The 27,107-nt window shown below is 36.4% G+C and overlaps 2 protein-coding genes across 2 annotated transcripts; both read left to right on the top strand.

Annotated features, from left to right (window-relative positions):
* Positions 1-2,826: 2,826 nt before the first annotated feature.
* Positions 2,827-11,263, top strand: fkbp1ab (FKBP prolyl isomerase 1Ab). Its single transcript, XM_067370619.1, has 4 exons — positions 2,827-2,910; positions 3,038-3,085; positions 7,704-7,816; positions 7,986-11,263. The coding sequence occupies exons 1-4, from the start codon at positions 2,874-2,876 to the stop codon at positions 8,112-8,114; spliced, it is 327 nt and encodes a 108-aa protein (XP_067226720.1). The 5' UTR covers positions 2,827-2,873; the 3' UTR covers positions 8,115-11,263.
* Positions 11,264-11,716: 453 nt separating this feature from the next.
* On the top strand, positions 11,717-27,056 carry sdcbp2 (syndecan binding protein (syntenin) 2). Its single transcript, XM_067370617.1, has 9 exons — positions 11,717-11,914; positions 19,362-19,413; positions 19,707-19,803; positions 21,495-21,595; positions 24,171-24,329; positions 24,464-24,639; positions 25,598-25,769; positions 26,008-26,099; positions 26,314-27,056. The coding sequence occupies exons 2-9, from the start codon at positions 19,363-19,365 to the stop codon at positions 26,366-26,368; spliced, it is 903 nt and encodes a 300-aa protein (XP_067226718.1). The 5' UTR covers positions 11,717-11,914; position 19,362; the 3' UTR covers positions 26,369-27,056.
* The last annotated feature ends 51 nt before the right edge of the window (positions 27,057-27,107 follow it).

The raw sequence follows: 27,107 nt of genomic DNA on the forward strand, positions 1-27,107 counted from the left end.
AGCATTGATGAAAGGGCCATCGCACCCATGCCACCTCCACCCGATGGTTTTAGGAAAACAGCACGGTGGGCAATATGAATTTAGGTATATAAATATAGGAAGATTACATCAGTCATTTGTATTTGCAACACTTCCTGCTACCAGATGGTGGCGCTATGTCTATAAATTTTGGCATGTTGTCTTCAGGCCAGGGCACTTACCAAACATGAAGTTTGAGGGCAGATTACACATTGTATGCTTGAGTTACAACAACTTCCTGTTTCAAAGCGATAATAGCATGCTTTAGCACTCAGCTAAGTGTCGCTAGCATGTTTTAGAATTTGTAGCATGTTTAGTAGGCTACTCAATTGCATATTTTAGTATGTTGCTAGTATTGCATCACAGTGTTAAACACATCACTTTTGTGTTGCCAGTGGGTGGCGCTATTACTATAAGTGAATATTGTCATGTAGATGTGTTCAGGGCAGGACTCTTCTCAAACGTGAAGTTTGGGGCAGATTGGACATTGTATGCCTGAGTTACATCAACCTCCTGTTTCGTGGAGTTAATCGCATACATTAGCACTTAGCCAAGTGTTGCATGATTTAATGAGTTTCTAGCATGTTTGGTACTTCATGGCATATTTAAAAGTGTTTCAGGGAGTGAATTACAGTATAAAACATGACATTTCCTGTTGCCTGCAGGTGGCACTATGACTGTAACTGAACATTGCCATGTAGATGTCTTCAGGCAATGACTCTAATAAAACATGGGAAGTTTGGGGCAGATTGGACATTGTATGCCTGACTTACAACAACTTCCTGTTTCATGGCGAAACATTGAATTTTGTCAGGCCGCCACGGCACCCTTCATTGAAAACTCAAGATCTTCACAATTTAACGTCGCCAAGGCCTTTAGATTGGACTGACCAAATGTGACGTTGATCTGATAAAATCTCTAGGGAGAGCTTGTTAAAGTACAACATCTGGAAATGGCAAAAACTGTCAAATGTTTGCAGAATAAAGTCAAAATATCTTACTTCCTGTTGGTTTTTCAGATTTTGCTGACTTTTTTGTAGGTATTGGGCTGTTACATCTGTCTACCGAATTTCATACACAGTTGAAACATTATTATAGGCTAGAAAATTGCATGCATTCTATACGCTTCTTGTATTAAAATGATTGTTCAACCTTGATATAATATTCAACATTGTGCCAAAACAGCGCACATTTTTTTTTTTCATTTCGAACTTGGCATTATTCTCTTGACCCTTGCTCGAATTTAAATAATTTGCATTTTTTTTATTTTTTATAAAATAAATACAATTATTTGTGGTGCATTTTATCCATATTTATTTTCTCTATAAACTTTTTTTAATAAAGCTTTTTATTTTTACTTAATAAAGACTCTTGTGTCTCATTAGGGAGGTGTGCGTTTGACTGTTTCTATAGGAACCGGAGCTTCTAATGGCCACCGTAGTGACTCGATGACTTTACCAATCGGCGATTGGCTCTTATTTAGAAGGCGGGGCTTATTCCGCTATATTGCGCGTTGCACTTTCGCCTATTCAAAACAATACGAGTAACACATGCATACTTGTACGTGAAGCATAGTGCGAAATTTCGTAGGTGGCACTATCGAAATTTCGTAGGTGGCGCTATCGAGCCATTTTGCCACACTCAATTCTAAAACCCATATCAGATGTAAATTTTCACCACTTCTGACACGTGTGCAAAGTGGTGAAAATTTTCGAGCACGTTTAGACCCTCAAAAATGCGATTCATTTCGGAGAAGAAGAATAATAGACCGAGCAAATACAATAGGGTCCTCACACCATCGGTGCTCAGGGTCTAGAAAAAAGAAGAAAAAAAAATGACTAGAGGTTCTGACAAAATGTTAGGCTAATTGCTGCATTATATAAAAACAAAAACAAAATTTGCATAAATTATTCAATGTCTCACTCATAAATGATTGTTTCATTACTGGATAAATCAGCGTTCTTGAACTAATCCCTTGAATTAATGATTCATTCAATGACAACTAATTTTTTAACAATCACTTGTCGCCACCTACTGGCGTAACCGTGTAATCGATACAATCGTTATTTAAAGTGCAGTTACTTTTTAAAAGGTAATTTGCTCTATTGTGATCTCTTAAACTTTTATCCCAGTAATTCATATTGTCACAGAAGGCAAAATGGTGGCGAGATTTTCTTTTTCCCGTCCACATATTCAGCAGAAGAAAGACACAGCTGAAACGACATGAATGTGGCAGAATTTTCATTTTTGGTTGAACTATCCCTTTAAGACCAATTAACATGAGCTGGGTGACTGACAAGTTATTCATGGAGGGGGCGTGGGAGGTGGATATGTGCTACTCCAGTCACCCACATTACACCACTACAGATACAGTGAGTGCTGAGAGCATGTTATGTAACAGGTACTTTACAATGAGCAGGAGGCTGGGGGATTCAAACAGGGAACGCTGCAGGAGAGGTGAAAATCTGCAATAACTCCCTGTGTCAATAACTATCTATCTCTCTATCACTTTTTGCATGCTAACATAAAAGTTGATTTTAATAACAATAATAATAATAGACTTTAAAACACCCATTATTTGTTTTTTTAATATGACTATTTGTCCTATTACTATATTTCTCATGTGGGACGGGTCACATTAGTCATCAGAGGGGTGCATGTTAATTTAGTGCGATGCCATTGGACCCTCTCCCCTCTTTTGAGTTTCCAGCAGACGCACAACACGTCTTCTCGCTGCGGTCATGTGACCCGACAGCATCGTTCCTCTCTCTCTCTCTCTCTCTCTCTGCCCGCAAACAGCTGTGAGTGAAACAGTGTGCGGGAGGGATCTTCAGAAACACACACGAGCGGGACAAAATGGGAGTGGAGATCGAGACCATAACCCCCGGCGATGGTAAATTACCCCAGTGCAGCCTCTATCATGTAAAGCATCATATTATTTGTCAAGCTGCGTGCATTTAATATCATTATATTATTCATCTGTCTCCTGCTCCCTGTTTCTCCTCACGCTGCTCTTGCAGGGAGGACTTTTCCCAAAAAAGGACAGACATGTGTGGTGCATTATGTTGGTGAGTTGAATTTCAAATTTTATTTTGGTGGGTGTACGGATGTTTTAGTCTTGCCCTGTTTGCACATTGTGAGTGTATATGGATATTTGTTGCTTTATGGTAAAAATTTGGCTTAATTTAAAAAAAGGTTAATGTATTAAGAAATATAAACATCTGAAAAGTAGAAATGCCGTAAAGATACAGTAAAAAATAGCTATAAAGCAAGAAGAAAAATAAAGCCAAGATACATCATTAGTTGTGTATTGTTTGCACGCAAAGCATTTGTCCCCAGACATGATCCTCATTTGACAGCTGAGATTTGAAACAGTCTTTGTTGGATCGCGAGGTTGGCGGCGTCGGATAGACGGATTATCACTGTCTGGAGTGAGTCGATCCCTGGGATGTTGTGATTGTCTTTTAATTGTTCATACTATCTAAGAAATCTCCGCCTGTCAAGTAGTTTATTTGAGGATTAAATATACTTAAAATTTCGGAAAGTTTATCATACACAGTTGAAACATTATTATAGGCTAGAAAATTGCATGCATTCTATACGCTTCTTGTATTAAAATGATTGTTCAACCTTGATATAATATTCAACATTGTGCCAAAACAGCGCACATTTTTTTTTTTTCATTTCGAACTTGGCATTATTCTCATGACCCTTACTCGAATTAAAATAATTTGCATTTTTTTTTTATAAAAAAAAAATAAAATTATTTGTGGTGCATTTTATCCATATTTATTTTCGCTATAAACTTTTTTTAATAAAGCTTTTTATTTTTACTTAGAGTATTTACTTATTTTTACTAAGTATTTTTAAAATCTACGATTTCTGTTTTTTTACACAATTAAATAAACATAAAATTAAAACATAGGAAAAATGCTAAAAAATATATAGAACAAAAATGTCCATATTTTTTGTTCAGGGCTTGCATCTCATTATTTCTTTATTACGTGTGAGATAGATATTTCACCTGGACTTGATTTATGCTTATAGTTCATTTATTAGCAAAGTCCCTTTAAAGGTACAATATGTAACATTTTTGAAGTAAAATATCCCAAAACCACTAGGCTACTGTTATATATTTTGTCCAGCTGATTACAAACAATATCTCTAATGTTTTCAACTACTTGTAAATCATGAGAAAATTCCCATTCTAAACAGTGACACGGGGCAGTGCAGTCGCCTGTCAATGACGTCATTTACCTTTGTTACCGCCTTTACTGACGTAGAAACCACATGACAACAGTGCCGTGGACAAATGCGGAAGTAGTGTCTAGTGTCCAGCAAACCACTAGCTTGCTTCAAGCAGTTCCTTATTTACTTCTTGCACGTTTTATGGTGGATTGTGTTACTTATTTATGGAACATAATTACTGTTTACCATCTGCCACTGGTTCTGTCGACAAGGACAGCTCCCGTAAACTCATGACCGGAAAAGCGGAAGCGGCGCCGGCGACTGTGTCATAATAAAAGTCCCGCTGCTCGTGAGGCGTGTGTTGATCAATCGCTCCAGCTCCTCATTCAGCTCCCGCAACACTCGGTCCTGCTCTGCTTCATACTACAGTAACGTTAATAATCGCATCCACGAACATGAGTTCTTCCAGACTCCAATCCCTATTCTTTTGCACCGTCCGTTGAGATGGAGACCACATGTCCCAAGTTTCCGCTCTAAAACTTGGCGTCATCAAACTACGCCTTTGTTTTGAATAGGCTTCTAGCGACCTCTAGCGGAAAAAAATATCACAAATTGTACCTTTAAGACAAGTCATTTCACTCGGCGGCCATCTTTGAAACGCCTCTCGGGCATGCAAGTGCAGCTCCTATCTCTTTGAATGGGGAAACATTAAATTCTCCAAAGCTGTTTACCAAGCTTTCGATTAAATTTAATATTTGAAAACACCAATGAAATCTGACAACAACGGCCTCATAAATTTTGTTTCTAAACGCTTGAATCATGACAAAAAACTGTATTTTTCAGGCTGAATCAAGTTAATGCGCGTCTCTTGTGTCTCATTAGGGAGGTGTGCGTTTGACTGTTTCTATAGGAACCGGAGCTTCTAATGGCCACCGTAGTGACTCGATGACTTTACCAATCGGCGATTGGCTCTTATTTAGAAGGCGGGGCTTATTCCGCTATATTGCGCGTTGCACTTTGTCCTATTCAAAACAATACGAGTAACACGTGTTGTGTTATTCTATAGTCTTTGTTATTAGTCATAGGAACAGGTCAGAAGGCCAAGAACCATTGTTGTTAAATGAGCACTATACTCTTGTATAAACACAATATCACACTTGTAGCCATGCGATATGGCTGTATATCAGCACGGCTGTGATTTTGCCATAGGAACGAGGCTATAGGCAATCACAGCGTGCTGATATACAGCCATATCGCATGGCTATAAGTGTGATATTGCATTTATACAACAGTTTTGACGGCACAAATGTGTACATAAATAAGAACATCAACGGTGTCTTTAAAAACCTTCTTTTGTGAGGAACTACTTCCTTCCGCCACAGATTCAAATCTTAAGTTGACAATTTAAAGTATTAGTTCACTTTCAAATTAAAATTTCCTGATAATTTACTCATCCCCATGTCATACAAGATGTTAATGTCTTTCTTTCTTCAGTCGAAAAGAAATTAAGGTTTTTGCGGAAAACATTCCAGGATTTTTCTCCATATAGTGGACTTCAATGGCCTCCAAATGGTTGAAGGTCAAAATTAGAGTTTCATTGCAGCTTCAAAACGTTCTACACGATCCCAGACGAGAAATAAGGGTCTTATCTAGAGAAACCATCGCTTATTTTATAAATTTTTATACGTTTTAACCATAAATGAAGAAAGAAAGACATGAACATCTTGGATGACATGGGGGTGAGTAAATTATCAGGAAATTTTAATTTGAAAGTGAACTAATCCTTTAACAGTTGAGCCCAAGCCTCTGTTACTAAATCTAAAACGTCACTTTAGAACTATTAACGAAGGAACATTGAGTCCCTTCATTGAAACTCACTGTAATATGTAGAATATTATGAGAGAGATATTGCCTGAGCGAGTGTATTACCTGCATCTAGCTGATATTCTTCAGGTCAATCTTATATTCATAATCACAAAATCAGTTTGAATGTCTGCTGAGGATCTTTGTCCTTTTAACATTTAAGACATTCCCATGACAGCGCTAGTCAATGCATTTGTCAGTTGCGTCTCATAAGATGTTTAAACTAAAGGTGCATTCATGCCATATTGTAATTACTGTAACTATGAGATTCTGGCTCATAAAAAGCACTTTACAATTTGTAAGATTTCTGTAAGCTCCCGCATGTACCATGTGGTCACTGTACTGTAGATTAATTTAGGCAGTGATAGTAGTGACATAGAAATGCAGTCCGAGGACGTGAACAGCTCTGAATATAACGTCATGTGTTGTCATCTCAAGATTATGGTAATTAGGTGGTGGTGTGAATGCAGTATAAAAACAATGTCCTTGTTTCCTTGTTTCAGTCCATTTCAATATAAAAGTCTTTGACTGACTCACACACTCATGAAAACAGTCTTTGCTACCATCTCATGGCGTATTAATGTAACTTTCATTGAAGTCGAAATCACTAATGGACTCTTTCTCAATACCAAAAAATACAGCATGTTATTTATATAAAATATTATTTATTGAACAATAATATTTAAATGAACAACAATTGCCATTATAACAGTATCAGAGGTAAAATAGGAAATAAACACAAGCAATCAGTTCAGTATACAAAAGCAGCGCTCTAGTAAGTACAGGATTTAATTTCAATGTAAATATAAAGTTATGAAACTTAATATAGCCCTTAAGTCAAATCTATTAGCTCTGGAACATGTAATATATTAATAAGACCAAAGATTTCCCCTTTGATATACCCAAAACGAATTATACCTCATGTTTAAACACTATCTACATAAGAGCCAGTTGCAAATTCCTGAAGGACTGGCCGAGATGAAGTTGTTCTCTGCGGGTACAGGAGCACTGAATGGTCGCAGAGGGCCTGGAGCTTGTACAAATTTTCAAAACAGGTGTGAAAATCACATATCTGAGGTCTAAACAACTACATTCTCACCTTAAAAACTCTTAAAACTACATTCTTTTACAAAATAACAGTAGTATCTATAAAAATATGGTGGGTTTGCTTGTCCACCATGACACTTGCTGTGAGAATGCTGACAGCAGAATAATTCAATCAGTGAAACGGTTCCCGTGGTGATACTGGTAGAATATCACATGGCTGGAAAGACCTCTCAGCCCATCAGATTCGAGAACCAGAAATAACTGTTGTATAAAGAGCATTATAACAGTTACTGTGTATAGTATACAGAATGAATTTATCTGATCCCTGATTTGTGTTCATAAGTGGATCCATTTTCTGCTTGACTGACTCACAGCAGTCTAATGGCTATGTGGATATGTTATTCCACTCCATGTTACTGAAAGAGATATATGTTTCATATCCTGATAATTTACTGCTATAGACATGTGTTAGAGGGACAGAAAATCCCCCTGATAGAACAGAACAATAATAACGTAGCCTATTTATCTGATGTTCTAACCTCATTTCCTGTTTTTCATGGCCTCGTCCTTTTCCTCTCAAATCTTCAGGCTCTCTGACAGATGGACGAAAGTTTGACTCTTCCCGTGACCGTGACAAGCCATTTAAGTTCAAGATTGGTAAACAGGAAGTGATCCGTGGCTGGGAGGAAGGTATTGCGCAGGTGCGTGATGGTGTTTTGTCTACTCAGAAAAATCATAGGTAACACTTTTTGAGTTTAAAGAAGTTTAAATAATATCTTAATAAAGAACTACCAAATCCAGACTGTCTAGGATTGATATTTCAATAGAAAAAATATGGATAATTCATGCCTATATTTGTGTGACTTTTAGATGAGTGTGGGCCAACGCGCAAAGCTGACCTGTTCACCTGATTTTGCCTATGGTAATAAAGGCCATCCTGGGATTATTCCCCCAAACGCCACCCTCATCTTTGATGTGGAGCTTCTTAGTTTGGAGTGATTTAATGCTCTTCACTGCCTTTTTTATTAATTTTTTATTATTTTACAATTGTTTCATGTGTCAAAAGTTTAGTCTTAACATTGGAACTTAATTAAATCAATATCTCTTTCTTTCAGGCTGTATTTTTAGTAATTCTTCTCAGAACCACATTTATTCAGCATCCCACTCTTAAAGTTTTAGGCACAAGATCTGTGCGTCATTTTTATCAAACCTTTGCTTTGGTCTCGTTACATCTGAACTAACTCTTTTAATTTTAATCCAAGATTCTTCCTGTGCAATTGATACGATATCACCAAATCACCAAAAACCTTGCAATGTCCTTAATCTTGAACTCGACAAATTCCGATTCAACATGTTAATTTAGCGACCAACGCCAACAGTCGCTGACAGGGTAACACGCTGATATGACAAAACCCAGCAAAGTGCCTATTGTCGTTGGTCGCCATCTGTCGGTGCAGTGTACATTGGCCTTGTGATAGACTTGTATTCTCTTTTGTGACTTTTTCTCGCACTGTGATTGTTGTTGTTGGCTTGAGACCAAGTACAAATGTGACTGCAGACAAATTTGTTACAAAAATCTGCGATTTTATCCCTGAATTGAGATAAATTTATCTTAAAGATGTTATGTTTGGGATATAAAAATTTAAATATTTGTTGCATTGCTACTTTTTACATTGAATAAATGAATAAACTACATTTAATATTTTTTACATTTAAAAAATACACTTTTTTAAGTTGTCCACTTTAGACATTCTACTAACTTTAAGTAAGTTTGCAACTACATGTCAACTAACTCTCAATAATTTGCCACTACATAATCAAATAACTCTCATTAGAGTATTAGTAGACTATTAGGTTAGGGTTAGGTCTAAGGGTTTGGGTTAGTAGAATAAGTTTACGTGTAGTTGCAAAGTTACTTATAGTCTGTTGGAAAGCATCAAAATAAAGTGTTATCATCAGATATTAAACAGACACACTAGTAATACATTAATGACATGACATGACATGCAGATGCAAAGATACTTACCTAGCAGAATGTCTAAATTGGACTATCAAAATACAACCCCAAATCAAGAAAATTTGGGACATTTTGTAAAACGCAATAAAATCAAGAATCTGCGATTTGTTAATTCTCTTGAAGCTTTATTTAACTGACAAAATTACAAAGAAAATGTTTCACTGGCCAAATTAATTGTATTTTGTAAGCATAAACAAATTTTGATTTTGATGGCTGCAACACACTCCAAAAAAGTTGGGACAGAGGCACAATAATAGTGAAAAGATTACAGAATATCCAAGTTGAAACAGTCCACAATTAGCAGGTGAATTGGTAATAGCCAGGTGAGGGTATCGTGTTTGGGTATAAAAGGAACATCCACCAAAGACTAAGGTTTTGTAAGTAAAGATGAGTCATGGCTCACCACTTTGCTCCAAATTTCATGAGAGAACTGTCAAACAATTCAAAAATCACATTTCTCAATGCAAGATTGCAAAGTATTTAGGTCTTTCACCATCTACCAAACACAACACTGTGAAAAGATTCAGGGAATCCAGGGAAATCTCAGTCAGCGTAGGGCAAGGCAGGAAACTTCTGTTTAATGCGCGTGACTTTTGAGCCCTCTGGGATCATCCAGACTTTCACCAGCGACAGGTGCAAAAGCAATCTGTCATGGTATGGGGGTGCATCAGTGCAGATGGCATGGGTGACTTGTGTGTGAAGGTACCATTGATGTGGAAGTGTATATTGGGATTGTACAGAGACATATACTTGCATCGAGATCTTTCCTGGTAAACAAGACATCGCCAGGCCTCATTATGCACATACATCAGTGTGGTTTCGAGATGCTCTACACCGCAGAAGGGATGTGTCCAGAACTGTCTCTTATTGAAAATGTATGAAAAGGAGAATCAGACAAAGATTGAGCAGCTGTCTTGTATCAGGCGAGATTGGGCAAAAATTCCACTTGCAAAACTGCAACAATTAGAATCCTCAATTCCCAAAAGAAAGGAAAGGAAAGCTGATGTGACACAGTGGCTAAAAGTGTGTTGCAGCCATCAAAAAATAATATTTGTTTATATTTTTTAAAAAAATACTATCAGGACTGTCGTTGAAAACATTGAAAATCTTTTCTTTGTTCTTTTATCAATTAAATAAAAGTTCAAGAGAATTAACGAATCACATATTCTTGACTTCATAATGAAGTCCCAATTTTACTTGATTTGAATTGTTAGGTTTGAACAGATGGACTTTACACTGGTTCAATAGTTCACTAGTTTTGATTAGTATACAAAGAAGCAAATTCTTGAACAATTCTTGTGCCTCTTTGTGTGTTTTACACCAGAATTCCACAGGTTTTGTATATTTACAAAGCGATCAGAAGGGATCAGCTGATAAAGTGCTGTCCTGTAATCACAATTTATAGTATACCAGGCTGATAATTATACATTGATGAAGTATTAGTACTGCTATTTCTGTCAATTTGGTGAGCAACGTTTTTTTTTCTTGCATTAATAACATGCAGCTATTTGGAAATGTTATTTGAAGTGTTTACTTTGTTCCGTGTATGATTAGGTTGTGTAGTTGAGTAGGTGGCACATTTGGCACCATAGCAATGGATGCATGCCATATTTAGTGCTTAAGGATTTTGTGATCATGTTTCATCTAAAAACAATCAATTAGCTTGCTAATAAATATAATAGATGGGCACTTTGTGTTCTCATTGAGCTGGAACTATTTGTTTTCAAAGATGGACAATGCCTGAAAAGCACATTGTGGCCTACCCTATTTTCATCACACATCTACTTGCCATTAATATATACATTTTGAAGCTAAATTATTTGCAGCCATCTGTTGTTGTTGTTAATGTAGACCGTGCTGCCTATAGATGATTGATGTGATTATATTGGATGCAGATACAGTGACAGTACTTTTTGTATTGACATGATAATAATTTTTAATTCAAATGAAATCTGCAGACGCATAAATACTTGAGTCGATGCTGTTGATTTCTGTGATTGCAGGTCAAGCATCAAATATATGGCTTTAATATTTCTGTAATGCTCTGTATATTTATGTATTGTCATATAGACAAAAAAACAATAAAATAATTAAAATGTGACATGTTTTGGGAAAGGTTGCTTGCTTCTGTTATTTCACTGTTATGTATGTTTAATTCTATTTGTGTTCAGCTGGCTGTCTTATAATAAATGTAAACTGAAGAGCTGGAGACTTTTACAGAGGTAAAGAGATTCAACTGTAGGTCAGTGAATTTACAGTTGATGTTATTCAGCACTATATTCTTTATGGACCCTGATCCAAGACAGATAGAATCAACCGAAACATATTTGAATGATTACATTAGTCATTCTATCTATGAACTAGTAAATGTAATATATTGGTAGAACTGTTAACACCACTGCCATCAAGAAAATCGAGATTTCAGATCAGTCCAATGACAATAACAATAACTGGAGGAACTGTCGTATTTGGCAGTCAAAGTGGTTGAGTTAATGAGTAATAAAGAATAAATAGAAGTTGCAGCCCAGCCTCAGTCCCACGATCAATGAGAAGTTAATAACGTCATGAAACAAAATGAAGTCTATAACTAACAGGAAGTTGAGCTACTAAGCTTCAGAAACTGTACGCTCACGCATACTTTTTTCTCTCACCTCCCATCTGTGTTCACTTCTGCTTCAACCTAAAGAGGAAAAGGGTCCCATCTACTGTGCTCAGCTTGTTTACATTCCTTCTCATTACATTTACCCCATTTCTTCAGAAGTCGCTCGTTTGAAAGCCGAAGGTAAGACGCGACACTCTCTATGCTGCATATTGTTGTTTTAATGATCTTTAGAGTGATTTATTCAGTCAGGTATGTGGGACTCGCTGGCTAACAGAAGCTAAACTTAACCAGGCTGCTGCTGCTAACATACACGAAGAACAAAGACGTGCTCGTGGCCACTTTACCGAGTTCGTCATTACGTTATTTTTATTATATTATTGTGTTTAAGGATATTTTTGTAAACCTATTACATGGCCACTATTTTAAGGAGAAAGACATCGAACTTCATTCGTGTAATTAGCATTATTGTGCAATTGCTAACGGAGTAACCATGACTAGCTCGAGAGCTAAACACAACAAATACAGTCTTTATCAGTCCGGATGCTTATATTTTTAGTTAATTTTGCATAATTTACGGTGACATGGAGTATAAAACCTTAGTTTATATTTAAAAACGGTTGTCAGCGCCTTTGTTTACAGATATTGGGTAATTTAGAGCAGAAAATCATTATAAAGTCATCGTCGGATAAACTACTATATATATATATATATATAGACAGAGAGAGAGAGGGGAAAAAACACATTTACGTTTGTCTTAAATGCATGTTTATCCAGTTAACCTTACTAAAATCACGTAACATTCAATCAAAATTTCCAGGCGTTTTCGCATGTGGCGTATTAAATGTTTTTGATGCCAGGATGCGTGTCACTGACATATGAAACCTAGTAATATTTCTTGAGAAACAAGTTTTACTTTCGATTATACCTGTATGTTGAGTCAATAAAAACATAATGGAAAGAACTGAATTATTGATGACCGAATGGCGGAAAACAAACTAACAAACAAAAGAGTGAAGCTGACTAACCTAAAAGGCTTAAAGTTTTCCTTTCTTTCTTTTTTTTCTTTTTCTTTTTTTGGATGAAGGGACTTTCCCACATGATGTCATCAGTCCACTGGAATAATCTGCATCATTTCACTATTGTCGTTTATGTCACAAATATAGAGTCTGAAGTAGTCATAATAAAATGTATTAAATTTAGGTAATGACAGCATCATTATATTTCCCCAAAAGCTGTGGATGGGTTATTGCCACATGAATCCTTTTCTGGACTCAGTCAATAGGGTTACAGACTGTTGCCATGGGAGAGTCGTTTATTATGCTCAGCACTCATTCAGTCTGCCTGAAAATTTGCTTTGCCCATTTCTCCCCCATACCAAAGGCCCCTCACCCACTCAACCAGACAGTTATCCACTGGCTTTGCCCCTAACTTAAGTTTGCTCTAGTGATTTTACTGCAATAATGCTAGTCCACATTTAGTTAAAGATATCATCTAAACCAGATTAAAGCAGTGTGAAATCATTCTGCATTATCTTGCATTAGTTTCAAGTGACACTTTACACAATGTTGGTTGATCTATTCAGATTTGGGGTTATTATATTTTTACATTTTATATTTATTTACATTTTATTTCATTTTTTGTGTTGTATTTTGTATCTAAAACTTAAAAAGTAATTTGTGCTCATTACGTAAAAGTAATTTGTGCTCATTTTAAATTTATTTTAAAGTCAAGCTCAAGTCTTTTTGGTGATTCCTTTCACTATGATTTGTACTTTGTATTATGGAAGAAAAGATCTGCTGCTACTTGCGTTTCATTGTGACCTGAATGAAAATGACACTGATAACAGGTGTTGACCTCAGACGACATATAGCCTCAATGATGAGATTCCCAGTCGTCCTTAATGCCTGCTTGATTTATGACACACTTTGTGCCCACACTTGATTTCTGGCGAGTAGCTGATCTAGATCGAGCGTCAAACAATAGAGGCATACATGTCTGTGAGAAGATTGCTCACTGTCTCCATTAGTCCACTATTTGGAGACATCTCTACTTTATTGGAGTGCTCTTGACAGGAAATAATGGCCCTTTAGTACCACAGAGACATTTTTATGCGATGAGAGACAGTGTTTTGTGTGGTAGGACTCTGTCTCATTATATTTAGTGCCTGTGTCTGACATGTTGGTTGTGGTTGAAGCGTCAGAGCAGATATTTCAGTGCATGTTTACTTTAACATTTCAGGGTCTGTGAATGACATGAAGAGGGCATAGGCTATGTGTTGGTTTGCATGAGCTGTTCTGTGTGCACTAGTGTGGGAGTTTATTCATGAGCATGTGGGCGAGAGTTTTCTTTTTTTACTTTTTTGTGGTCATGTCTCGTCTGTGAGAGTTTAACAGATTTGTGCGATATGTCAACGTGTAGGAGCATGTGCTTTAGCTTTAGTCTTGAATCTGACTTTATGGAATAAGCAGCTCCAGTCTCTTTAATCTGGTTGTAAACCTGTGTGTTCTTACATGCATTAGAGACTTGAATAGGTCTCCAGGCTGTTTGTTTCATTTCCAGTCACTGGTAGTGCTCCGGTCAGACTGATTCTAACTAAATAGCTCCCGTTTCCCATTTTAGTTTGTTCATATAATGATCCACCAATTATTTTCATTAGTATGTGGGATGTCACTTCAGGGAAGTGAGGCAATGTGCTTTTTCTCTCATTTCCCAACATTTCACCATGTCTGCCTACATTATTTTGCTGTTACTTGATGCTTCTTGCTAGATTGTGTATATTATATAAGCTTTGTCTATGCTTAACCATATAATCCACAGTAGGGCATCGCTCTAGACTCTTGTTGAGCAGCATTTCTGTCATTTCCTGCATCTGATCTTGGTTTCTGCTGTTGTGACGTATACAGTAACCTGATGATCTACAGGCAGTGGTATTGTTGACTGAAATGCACAATACATCATGTGATCACTGTCATATGATTATGACTAACGTCAGCATCCATCAATCACATGCTTGTATTATCTCTCTTGTTGGCCTTTCCTCTAGTAACTTAAATCACTCCCTCATTCATGGTTTTCCTTTCTGTCTTTAAGTAGTTTAGTAATTTCTTGGTACCTCTCTGGCTTATCCCCCCCCCACCCCCAATCAAGTATGGATTTGTTCCCAGTAAAGCATGTAACCTCTCATTGCTCTTCCATTATAAGATAAAGGGCACAGTCAGGAAGTGTTTAATTTTGTTTGGATTATGGTTAGTGCTTCGGCTCTGTAGTGATGATTTTTGGTGGGATGTTCCTAGTTAAATGTGGAGGGGGTGCTCAGGTCCTTTTTTTTTTTTTTTTTTTTTTTTAAATCATGAACTTTAGTTCTTATTAAGCTGCTTATATTCTCTCTTGGCAATTTAATTTTGTACGACAACCATTTGATATGAAGTCACATTGTACAGTTCCAGAGTGTTTAGTTTATAATGAATAGCTCTGAAATGCATGTTACTGTATGCATGTATGGCAGTGATGTGTTCTTGGATGATTGTAGCTGTAATTGTTGAAATTGTTACTACTGTTCTCAACCCAAAATCTCATGGATTGAAGTTTTTCTATATTTCTTTAATGGTATGTCATCTCAGAATGTTCAATGACATCTTTAGAATGCACATCATCTCTTTAGAATGTTTAGTGCTAGACTTCAGCAATGCTAAAATGGGTGAATAATTTTATTTTTGACTGAAAGCTACTATATAATTTGTAAATATTATTATTATTATTATTATTATTAGGGCTGCACAATATATCGTTGTAGCATCGAAATCTCAATGTGTGCATCTGCGATAGTCAGAGATTGTTAATCCATACAGACCAGACACCACGGTTCAAAACCATAGACTGTAAAAAAAAATATGGACGTAGTGTCCGTGATGTCACCTATAGATTTCTGAAGAGCGTTTTTGAAGCGAAAAAGCAGTCGTTGCCATCTTGGCAACGTGCGTCACTGCTGGATAACTGAAAATGGGCAAAGAGGCGGGATGTGGTGGGAACTGAGGTGCCTGGTTGCTGAAACCACGTCCGCCTAGCACGACGTGATCATGTTAGCAGGCTAAAGAAGCTATCTATCTTAGACACTATCTAAAATATGAATAAAGTTATATCATTAGAAAGTTCTAAAGGTTTACTGTCAATCTGCAGTGTCTTTTTAACGATATAGATGCTCCAGCAATAGTAATATTGTAATTTGTGTCGGATGTGCAATATAGCAAGTAAAATCAAAACGGGACTTCATACCTTTGTAATGAAATAGCGATCGCGAGATGAATCCATTCCGTTGTACTTGGATAAAATATCCATGAGCGTCCATTGAAAAACAAACAACAGTACTTTTTGTCCACAAAAGCATTAAATCCATGAAATATTGATATATTATCCATTGTTTGCATCGCATTTCTTCTGAATGATCTGCTCTCCATCATCGTTCAAGAAATTATGCAACCTGAGCAGCATTTATGTTATAAAACTGTATATGATCGTATACATTAGACTTTCACAAACAAATAAGCCCGCATCCAAAGTATAATTTTTCGAAATAGTGCATTAGTTTTAATTATAATATCCAAGCAGTGCTGTCAGAGTTTGTGGTGTCTTGAGAGGCATATTCTCCAGTCATTGTCATAGTAAATCTCACGAACAAAACTTTTTGCCAATGCCAAGACGATCCAACAACGTGTGTTTATCTTCCGCATGTGTGCACATGTACACAGACGCACATCTGTCTCAAACATATAGCTTCACAGCAAGCCATATTATTTGATAATTGTATAAAATAATCCAGAAAAAAGCACAAACACAGCAGAGATGCCAAATTCAGTGGCTGGTATTTTCTGAAATAACATGTTGGATCACCCTTAATTATGCAGAACTTTAAGGCTTAATATAATTTAAACGGATGAATTATTAAAAAATTCACCCCCCCTCAGAGTTGTCATGAAGGGCAAAATTACAATTTGTACCAGGCTGTAAACATGTTTATTTTCTGCTGTAAAGTTGGGCATTTTAACATGAGGGGTCAATGAGATTCTGCTCTCTTTTGGAGCCTGTCCCTAGCAGCCAGTCGATGAATTGCAGTTTAAGGGGGAAGTTGCCGCTAGTTCAAAACGCACGTGATTCTCAGATTGATTGCAAAGTTTGACGATCATGCATGTGATCACCGATTGCTTAGTCTCATGTAGCAGAAGGTCTGGACTCTATAGCAGCTTTCATTGGCCAAGGACCGCCCAAGAGGACTTTTGACTGACGTGTAATGCAACCAATCACAGTACGTTTTGTTCCATGTCACGTTTAGGTACTTGAAAATGTAAAGTCACTGTCCCTACTAGGGTTGTCACGATACCATAAAAATGTCTTACGATACTATACCAGCTAAAGTATCACGATACCAAGTAGTATACAAAATGAACCAAACTTTCATAACAACATGAAAACAGACCAGATTTTTCTCTGAATACTTCATTAATGAGAATGAATAACAGGCTTTTATTTCCAATCAAATGAATCATTGTAAACAAAATTCATCTTAGCACTGCACAGAAGCTGTATGAACTGACATTACGATGTAACATTTATGCATTTACACTTCATTACGATTGCATAAATAATGTTATGATATTAATGTTTCAAATATAAAAATCTGAATATAGAAATAAAAATGTTGGTGGAAAAAAAATTATAGAATAGACCTACTTTTAGATTGATAAGAACCGAGAGCAAACCCGCTATAACTTATTGATGAATGGAATTACATTTGTCTGAATCGTGTTTGCAAAGATGTTTCTAGAAACAAACTATTTAATCTTTTCCAGAAGTGGCCAAATGACCAACGGAAAAACTGCGAGAATTCAGTCTTATATAAAGATTTTATGATGCTAATTAAGTGAATTTCAGACCCTTCCTCCAGATTAAATGCACTGCGAACAACAACGTGGAAGCGCAACTTTATGTAATTGCAAAATTAACTGAAGCATCAGGAAACAATAAGGCACTAATTCTATAGAGCATTTACTACACAGGGCACAGCAAACAGTCAACGGCAGTCTCTTGTAATGTTTTTGCAGGCACACATGTTCATTTAAAGTGTACCTGCCGCACATACAACATTCCTTACGGTACTGACGATACTACCGTTTAAAAAGTACAATGGCATCGCCAGTATTTTGAAGCTTTAGTATTGCGATACTACCGTAGTACCGGTACACCGTGCAACCCTAGTCCCTACAATAACAGACTGGTGTGCATCTATAAATTATTCATTCAAGAATATGTTCAAGTTTACTGCAACAATGGAGCCGCGAACTTCACATGCTTTTGAAAATCCAGCGTTTAGTTGATCCTGGTAAGCGCTTGTAAACTCGAACATGTTCTTTTTCCCACGAGAGGAGAATGTTAATTAAACAAAGACAAAGATCACTTTTGTAGTTTTAACACAGATTTATATTTAATTTATACAGTGAAGAATATGCAGTGTTATTTAACATTTGATTATTCAATTTCTGTACCTGAATACTGTTAGACTTAACTGAAAATATCTAAAGCACGATTTGTCTTTATTCTATTCTCTTTATTTATTACTTATTAATTATTTTGTGTCTTCACTCACCTTCAAAATCACCTCAACTATCCTAGAATGATTAATTCTTTCCAAATAGAGCTATATTTGATATATTTAATATATTTTTCATATCGCATTATATATTGCAGAAAAACAAAAACTATCGCAGTGCCATTTTTTTTCAATATCATGCAGACCTAATTATTATTATTATCATCATTATTAAATATATAAAATATAATACAAATGTAACATATATATAATATAATAGTTCTAAAAAGCCACAGACAAATGTCAAACTAGGTTAGATGTAACAGTCTGAAGTTATTTAAATGTGTATTTTATCTGTTAAACATTTGTCTAATAGTATTATGTAAGCATAACTCATGATCATTGATGTTTCTAGCACCATACTCTTCTAAGTTATTGGCGCAAGACTGTCTTTAAGTCAAATTGGATCATTTTATTTGTGCATATGGACTGAGTGTTGTAGGGTTTTATATGTGCCTCTTCCTCTGTTGTGAAGTGAAATTTACTCCTATGTCTGAAGTGAAGTGCAGCTAGAGTTATTGTTGGAGATATTCCTTGTGGTTTATCAGCATGTTTTCTTTTTTATGTCAACGAGGATGACTGTGCAGAAGACACAGATGGATTCACAGGTGGATCATTTCACAATGTGAAAGCAACTCCAACACTGCGCTAATGCCTGGAGAGCTGTGACACATCCGTGTGTGTGTGTGTGGTGGGGGTGTTTGATTTCTAGAGAATCGCACTCATGAAGGGGTCAGTTATGATGAAGAATCCTGATGAATTCAGTGTTTTTGTTCCTGATCAAAGCAGCAGTCGTTGTCTGTGTGCTCCTAATACACTCCCTCGTCTATCCCATGTAATTAGTATAGGTTTCAATTCCCGCCGGAGTCATGTGGTTGCTAGTCAGCTGAAAAACAAACTTAGGCAATATGGCTCTATATGAGCTCACTGAAAGCATGATTTCTTGAGCGTCTTGTTTCCTCCATTTTAATGCTGTGTTTTTTCTAGGATGTCATTGTACCCATCCCTAGAGGACCTTAAAGTGGACAAGGTCATTAGGGTAAGCATTAAAAATGTGTATTATTTAAATACTATTATAGTATCTATCAATATTTTGAATTGCCATTTATTTTTATATTTTCAATTTTAATTTATTTTTTAATAATTTTGTTTACATTTTCAAATATTTTTTTGTCTCAGTTTTAGGTTTAGTTTCTCATCTTCATTATTTCGGCTTTATAATTTAAAAACAAATGTTTTTTAAAGTGTTATTAACCATTCACATGATTAAGGCACTTTAAAAGATCTAGAATTGAAATATAGTGGATGTTCACATGTGGTCTTCTCCTCTAGGCACAATCACAGTTTGCTAATGCCACTTCCAGTACCCCAGCCATCACCCAGGGCGTCTACCAGCCACAGCCTGCCACACAGGGGATGCCAAGCTCCAGTGAGTCCCGGGCTCTTCCTGCCTGTCTCATTTCAATGCTTCTTACGCCGTCTGTCTTGCTTCCCTCTCCCTTATCATGCCATTCTCTCTTTCATTTCTGGAGTGCTGCGTGAGAGCTGTTTTTATAGAGATAAAAGGCACGCCAGTGTTTTTTTGGATTGTCAAACAGGAAATGAAGACATGCCTTAGGTGATCTGGAAGCAATTCAACAACAGTGCATCAGCCTTCCCTATTTCCTTTTTTTAATCTCAGTGTAAAACAAGTGCTCAAGTTGAACCCTTTCTTATCCAGGCAGCACTGCCTTCCACCTATCTGTTCTCATTGTGTTGTTGTGTGAAGCCTCGCTGGACACTGCTGGGATATTACACAACAAGAATGTTAAAAAATAATTTTTAAGGTTGTGGTTCACACAGTACTGTAACTTCAATGATGGTCTCAGAAGCTCAAGTTTCTCTAACCTTAAAGGATTACCTCACTTTCAAATGAGAATTAGCCCAGGCTTTACTCACTCTCAAGCCATCCTAGGTGTATATGACTTTGTTCTTTCTGATGAAAACAATCTGGGATATTTCACGGGTATGAGCTGAAGAAATTGCATCCATCCATCATAAATGTGTACTCCACACGACTCCGGGGGGTTAATAAAGGTCTTCTGAGGCAAAGCAATGCGTTTGTATAAAAAAATCCATATTTAACAAGTCATGAAGTAAAACCAACAACACAAACACACCAACAAAAGAGCATCTTTAAAGGGTTAGTTCACCCAGAAATTAAAATTCTGTCATTTATTACTCACCCTCATGCCGTTCCACACCCATAAGACCTTCGTTAATCTTCAGAACACACTTTAAGATATTTTAGTTGAAATCCGATAACTCCGTGAGGCCTCCATTGGGAGCAATGGACACTTCCTCTCTCAAGATCCATAAAGGTACTAAAAACATATTTAATTCGGTTCATGTGAGTACAGTGGTTCAATATTAATATTATAAAGCGACGAGAATATTTAATATTCTTATATTAATATTTGTTTATATAATTAATATATATTAATATTAATATTAGTTTATATAATGACTTATTTAGTGATGGCCGATTTCAAAACACTGCTTCATGAAGCTTCGGAGCACAAATGAATCAGCGTATCGAATCATGATTCAGATCGCGTGTCAAACTGCCAACGGCTGAAATCACGTGACTTTGGCGCTCCGAACAGCAGATTCGACACACTGATTCATTTGTGCTCCGATGCTTCCTGAAGCAGTGTTTTGAAATCGGCCATCACTAAATAGGTCATTATTTTTTTTCTCTAGAGACTGACTGGTGTGCTAGTGTGTGTTTGTGTAGGAACATGTTTCACAGGCAGACATTTTCCTATCAGAGTGCTGGGGGAAGTAGGAGGAAGAGAAGCAAGCAGTGTAGCTTGACTCAACTCAGGAAATAATTACTGGATGGAAACATTCATGGCCAGAATCTGAAACCAGCGACTGTAAAGTGTCGACACTTAAACTCTCTGTTCTTCACAGTTCTCTGTTTTTCTATGTTCTGCTTTTTTCAATTGCTTGTTGTGTAAACTAAGATTTTTTTAATGGCTAATCATCACTAAGCTACTATGTCAGCTATTAGCTCTGTATCATATAGAGAATTCAAAACTTACATATATGAAACGCTTTCTCTTTCTCTCCCTCCAGCTCTGTATCCGAATCTCGAGGAGCTGGGAGACTATATGGGCCTCAGTCTGAACAGTGATGAGGTCCAGAGAAACCTTGCGCTGGTCCCGGTGGCTGAGAGTGTAAGTGTGTGTTTGTGTTGCTTTAGCATGGCATAAATGTGTGCTTTGAGAAGTGGAAATTACAAAACAGAAGTACAAAAATTGATTGTCTCTGTTTCTCTAGTACACATTTGTTTTTAAGAGTTCAATTTGGGTTTCTCTTCCCTGTTCCTAAGTATTGCCACTCATCAAGAAATATTTAAATGTATGCAAACAATGACATTTCAGAGTCTCAAATGTTTTCCTAGCAGCGCAAGTTAAACCACTCTTGCCTGGTTTAGTTTGCTCTAAGACCTGTTTTTCCAACCCTGCCACTGTTGTCTTGTACAATATTTTCTGTTAAAGCAGCCAAGGTAATTGTGTAAGCTTTGAAACAGGCAGCAGTTGTGTATGTGTGTTAGCTTTTGTGCTTTTTTTTTGCTTTTTTTGTGAATAGTTCAGACTGGCCACAGGGTGTCTTAGCATAACCCATATATTCTTTTCAGCATCATTCCTGGAAGCAGAGCTCAGAAATGACTCATGCACCATAAGGCTTGTGTTGGAGTGTTGCTAATGTAGGCTGCTTTCTAAAGGCATCTTAAAAATGATATTCAGTGTTCAAAGTACTAAACATTAGGCCAGCATCTCCCAACCTTTTTTGTACCGTCACAGCTGTAATGCTGAATCAATAAGGCTCAAGTACCCATTAATCAACACCAAATCAACAAATTAACTATGCACCGATTCAGGCTGCGGCCCCTTTAAATCTCTCGCTCCCTGCCCTCCCGAACTCTCGACTATAAGTGTTTATGCACTGTATAACTGCAAAGTTCACACAGCTAATATAACCCTCAAATGGATCTTTACAAGATGTTCATCATTCATGCTGCATGCATGCATCGATTCCTCTGAGTATAGCATTTATTTGGATGTTTACATTTGATTCTGAATGAGTTTGAGGCTATGCTCCGTGGCTAACAGGCTAATGCTACACTGTTGGACAGATTTATAAAGAATGAAGTTGTGTTTATGAATTATACAGACTGCAAGTGTTTAAAAATGAAAATAGCGACGGCCCTTGTCTTCGCAAATACAGTAATAAACGATGGTAACTTTAACCACATTTAACAGTACATTAGCAACATGCTAACTAAACATTTAGAAAGACAATTTGCAAATATCACTAAAAATATCATGTAATCATGGATCATGTCAGTTATTATTGTTGCGTAACAGTCTGTGTTATGTTGAGATTCGCCTGTTTTCCAGAGGTCTTTTAACAAATGAGATTTACATAAGAAGGAGGAAACAATGGAGTTTGAAACTCAATGTTTGTCTTTTCCATGTACTGAACTCTTATTCAACTATGCCAAGATAAATTCAATTTTTGATTCAAGGGCACCTTTAAAAAGAAACTGAAAAATAACAAGGTTTAATTGCAGTCATTTATTTGGTAACTAATTTGTTCACATTAATTAACACATTAGATATCAGTAACAGTAAAACAACAGTTTTAACAGTTAATGAATATACTGTTGTTCATTGTTATTTCTTGTTCTTTTATAATACATTATAACTAATTCTAGTTTATACAACTTTATACAACAAAAGAAATATTAGTCAGAGCCATATCCTTCTCCTGGCTTGTGGTCATTTACTGATCCATCCTCTCTCTTCTCTCCTATTACTTCCTGTCACTGCTTCTACTGTCCTACCATAATATAGGCATAAATGCCAAAAATAAAAATGTATTTGTATACACTACCATTAAGTTTAATAATAAATTAATTGAATTCACAGTAAAAGTCACAGTAAAAACTTTTATAATTTTTGTTTTTATTTCTATTAAGAATTCTAAAAACAGTGTATCACAGTTTGCACAAAAATATTGAGCTGTACAACTGTTTTCAACATTGATAATAATAAGAAATGTTTCTTGAGCAGCAAATCAGCATATTAGAATGATTTCTGAAGGATCATGTGACACTGAAGACTGGAGTAATGAAAGTAATGAAAAATTCAGATTTGATTCAGGTTTTGCTAGTTATTTTTATCCACTGACATAGTCTGAATAAGGCAAAATTTAAATTTGGGAAGTACTGCATAAGACCATTTGCATGGACTGCAGTTGCTATCCACTTAAGTTGTGTTGTTTGGAATACCATTTCCGGGTCCAAGCCTAGCTCAGCTGCAGTTTATGAACACTATTTATTTATATTATACATTTGAAAGTAAGCTTTTATAAACTCATGTTACAGTTACATATACTACAGTCTCTGGGCTCACGGCTTCCCGGACACTAATATTTAAATGATTCATAAAAGATGAATCCCTGTCTGGCCATCTGGGATTTCGGTATGGAGATTTTCGGTTAGGATCGTAATATTTTTCTTTCTTTCTCCCCCGATAGTTTTACAGCACACTTGTGATTATATTAGTACCACTTCTTGTTTGCTTTTGGTATCTGACAAAGCGTTTGGACCTGGAAACAGTGTTGCATGACGTCAGGCTTAACGAGCAGATCACAGAGAAATACATTTAGTCTATGGTTGTATCATGTGACCAATACACTCACACATATGAGAATGAATTAAAATTGTTTTCTCTATCCTGGCAGCAAGTGGCAGTTCCAAGTTCTGTGGGCGGGATGGTGCGGCCCGTGACTGGTACAGACGTGGGTATCAGGAGGGCAGAGATTCGCCCAGGTCTTCGGGAGGTCATCATCTGCAAAGACCAGGAAGGAAAGGTCGGCCTCCGACTCAGAGATATCGATAATGTGAGTAACTGGTAATATTTACTAGGGCATTACACCCTCATTCTCAGCATATGTGTCATTGTAATCATAAGCAACATGTGATATTGTTTTGAGGTGTCATTATCTTCATGCATTGTCATTTCCTCTCTCTTTAGGGAGTGTTTGTCCAGCTAGTGCAGGCAAACTCTCCAGCGGCTTTGGGCGGTCTGCGTTTTGGAGATCAGGTTCTGCAGATCAACGGGCAGAATGTTGCTGGTTGGAGCTCAGATAAGGCCCACAAAGCTCTGAAGGCAGCAGCTGAACAACGCATTGAGCTCATCGTCCGAGACAGGTCAGTCATTTCGGTCTATACAGTATATATACACACTACCAATCAAAAATTCTGGGTTGATATGTTTTTTTTTTTTTTTAAATAAAGTCTCGTATGTTTACCCAGGCTGATCAACAATACAGAACAAGTGTAACATTGTGAAATATTATTGTAATTTAAAATGTATTATATATCTTTGCGCATATATATAAATATATATATATATATATATATATATATATATATATATATATATATATATATATATATATATATATATATATATATATAATAACACATTAACAAAATATTCTGAATATTGTCCTGAAAATGTATATAAATTAGATAGAATCAGCATGATAGGTGTATTACTATATTTGTGTAATTCTTTGCTGCCCCCTGGTGGTTGTAATATTTTTTTGAATTCAATATGAAAAGAAGGAAGGTACCTAATTGATCCAAATTAAGCTCTGTATCATCTGTGGCATAGTGGCGATTACCACAAAGTAATTTTGGGTGAAAAAAACAACATAAAATTAAATTTATTTAAAATAGGCACTTACAAGCAGTAAACATTTAAATACCCATTTTTAGAAGTATAGCCAATGGACAAAATACATGTTAGTATGAGACATGAATCATTTAACTTTAATGCAAACAGTAAGGTCATTAACAGTGCTAAACAAATTTACCACGTTTGTGCCTCAACTGCCCTAAACAAACAGTATTGGTGATTACCAAAGTCATTTTTTTATGTTTCTGTAATGGTCAATCCACACCAGTGTGTGTGTGTGTGTGTGTCACAGACGTGTAACTCTATTATGACGTGGTCTAATAAATTTAAGCACTGTATATGCAATGTCATGATCGCATAAAAAAGGGTTTAATCAAAATTATTTTCTGTGGTAATCAACATAATACCACAGATTATGTAAATAGAGATTAACTGTTTATCATATTTATGTATTTTGTGTTCCAGACCATTCCAGCGCACAGTCACCATGCATAAGGACAGCTCCGGACACGTGGGTTTCATCTTCAAATCCGGACGCATCACGTCTCTAGTGAAGGATGGTTCTGCTGCCCGCAATGGCCTGCTCACCGATCACTACATCTGCGAGATCAACGGCCAGAACGTCATTGGACTCAAGGTGAGAGGGGTCACGGTTGTGTTTTCAGGATATGCCTTTAAATCTGGACTGTCATGTCCCAGTACCATTTTTACATGTCAGCTTTCCTTTATATTTATGGGCTTGTGTTTTTATTATAATGTTAAAAAGGACATTTCAATACAAGACTGAGATCCAGATCTATCACTTACTCTAAGAAATCAAATTAATTTATCAATTTGAGATTTGTTGAGTAAAGTATTTTGTTTTCTGTCTACAGGACACTCAGATTAAGGACATCCTGACCACATCTCCCACTGCCATGACCATCACCATCATGCCTAAGTTCATCTACGAGCACATGATTAAGAAGTGAGATCAGCTTTTTTTATACTCTTAAATTATATAATAATTGTAGTATAGCAGTTACAAAAAAGATAATTTCTAATGCATTAATAAATAGGGATGCACAAATGAGTAGATGTGTATTTACAGCATGACATGAACAAAACGGACATTAATAGTCTGAAGAATTTGTATCAAAATGAATTGTCTGATCATGACGGCCCTAATCTGTGTATTGCAGGATGTCAGGTGGCCTGCTAAAGTCCTCAATGGATCACTCTGTGCCTGAGGTCTGAACACCGGAGACCACTCACACCCCCTTCCACAATGCCTACAATCTCTACAAACTTCCCATTGGAGCTTTTCCATCACATGGGTCGTCTATCACTGATTCGATAAACCTCCTCAATCACGTTCATTTATAACATGTACAAATGGCCTTTTTTCTATTTCACTTGTTGGCTGTTATTGTTTGCTTTCTAGTTCTCGATTCTGTCCTTCATGTCATTGTTGCCATTGTTTAATTGTTGTCATATTACATGTTATATAATAATACATTGTCATTTTTGAGTATTATTATTTTTATCATCTGATTATTTTGTTTTGGCTGGAAGGCAAGGGGTTAAAAACTGAACCTGAGCTTCCTTTTTGAAAAGCATTAGCTTCCACACTCCTATCTTTTCAATTCCTCCCACTATGCACAAACACTTTTGTTTATTTGTTTGTTTGTTTTTTGGAACATCTATATGCCAAGACAGCTGTACTCTGCCAGAATGAATCCTTGGCCATAATTTGTAATTTCACAATTCATTTCTTATTGATTTTGAACATGTTTTTTAGATGTTTAATCTTTGATAATATTCTGTCATTATCCTGTAAATGTTAGTGTCTCTAAAAATTTATATACGAATGTAACCTGAAGACTGAAATTATTACAAAAATAAATAATCTTCCTGGTGATACCAATGGAATACACTGCTCAAATACTCAAACTAAATATTTCATTTCAAAAAGGTTTTGAGATGGTCTACACAT

The sequence above is a fragment of the Chanodichthys erythropterus genome, chromosome 20 (assembly GCF_024489055.1).
Source record: "Chanodichthys erythropterus isolate Z2021 chromosome 20, ASM2448905v1, whole genome shotgun sequence".
Classification (NCBI taxonomy): domain Eukaryota; kingdom Metazoa; phylum Chordata; class Actinopteri; order Cypriniformes; family Xenocyprididae; genus Chanodichthys; species Chanodichthys erythropterus.

What these genes read in the sequence shown, in the direction of transcription:
- fkbp1ab (XM_067370619.1), top strand. Translation starts at nt 2,874, where the DNA reads ATGGGAGTGGAGATCGAGACCATAACCCCCGGCGATG. An exon ending in GACCATAACCCCCGGCGATG is followed by an intron (nt 2,911 to 3,037) that starts GTAAATTACCCC and finishes CTGCTCTTGCAG; the next exon opens with GGAGGACTTTTCCCAAAAAA. An exon ending in GGGAGGAAGGTATTGCGCAG is followed by an intron (nt 7,817 to 7,985) that starts GTGCGTGATGGT and finishes TGTGACTTTTAG; the next exon opens with ATGAGTGTGGGCCAACGCGC.
- sdcbp2 (XM_067370617.1), top strand. Translation starts at nt 19,363, where the DNA reads ATGTCATTGTACCCATCCCTAGAGGACCTTAAAGTGGACAAGGTCATT. An exon ending in TGGTCCCGGTGGCTGAGAGT is followed by an intron (nt 21,596 to 24,170) that starts GTAAGTGTGTGT and finishes CTATCCTGGCAG; the next exon opens with CAAGTGGCAGTTCCAAGTTC. An exon ending in GACTCAGAGATATCGATAAT is followed by an intron (nt 24,330 to 24,463) that starts GTGAGTAACTGG and finishes CTCTCTCTTTAG; the next exon opens with GGAGTGTTTGTCCAGCTAGT.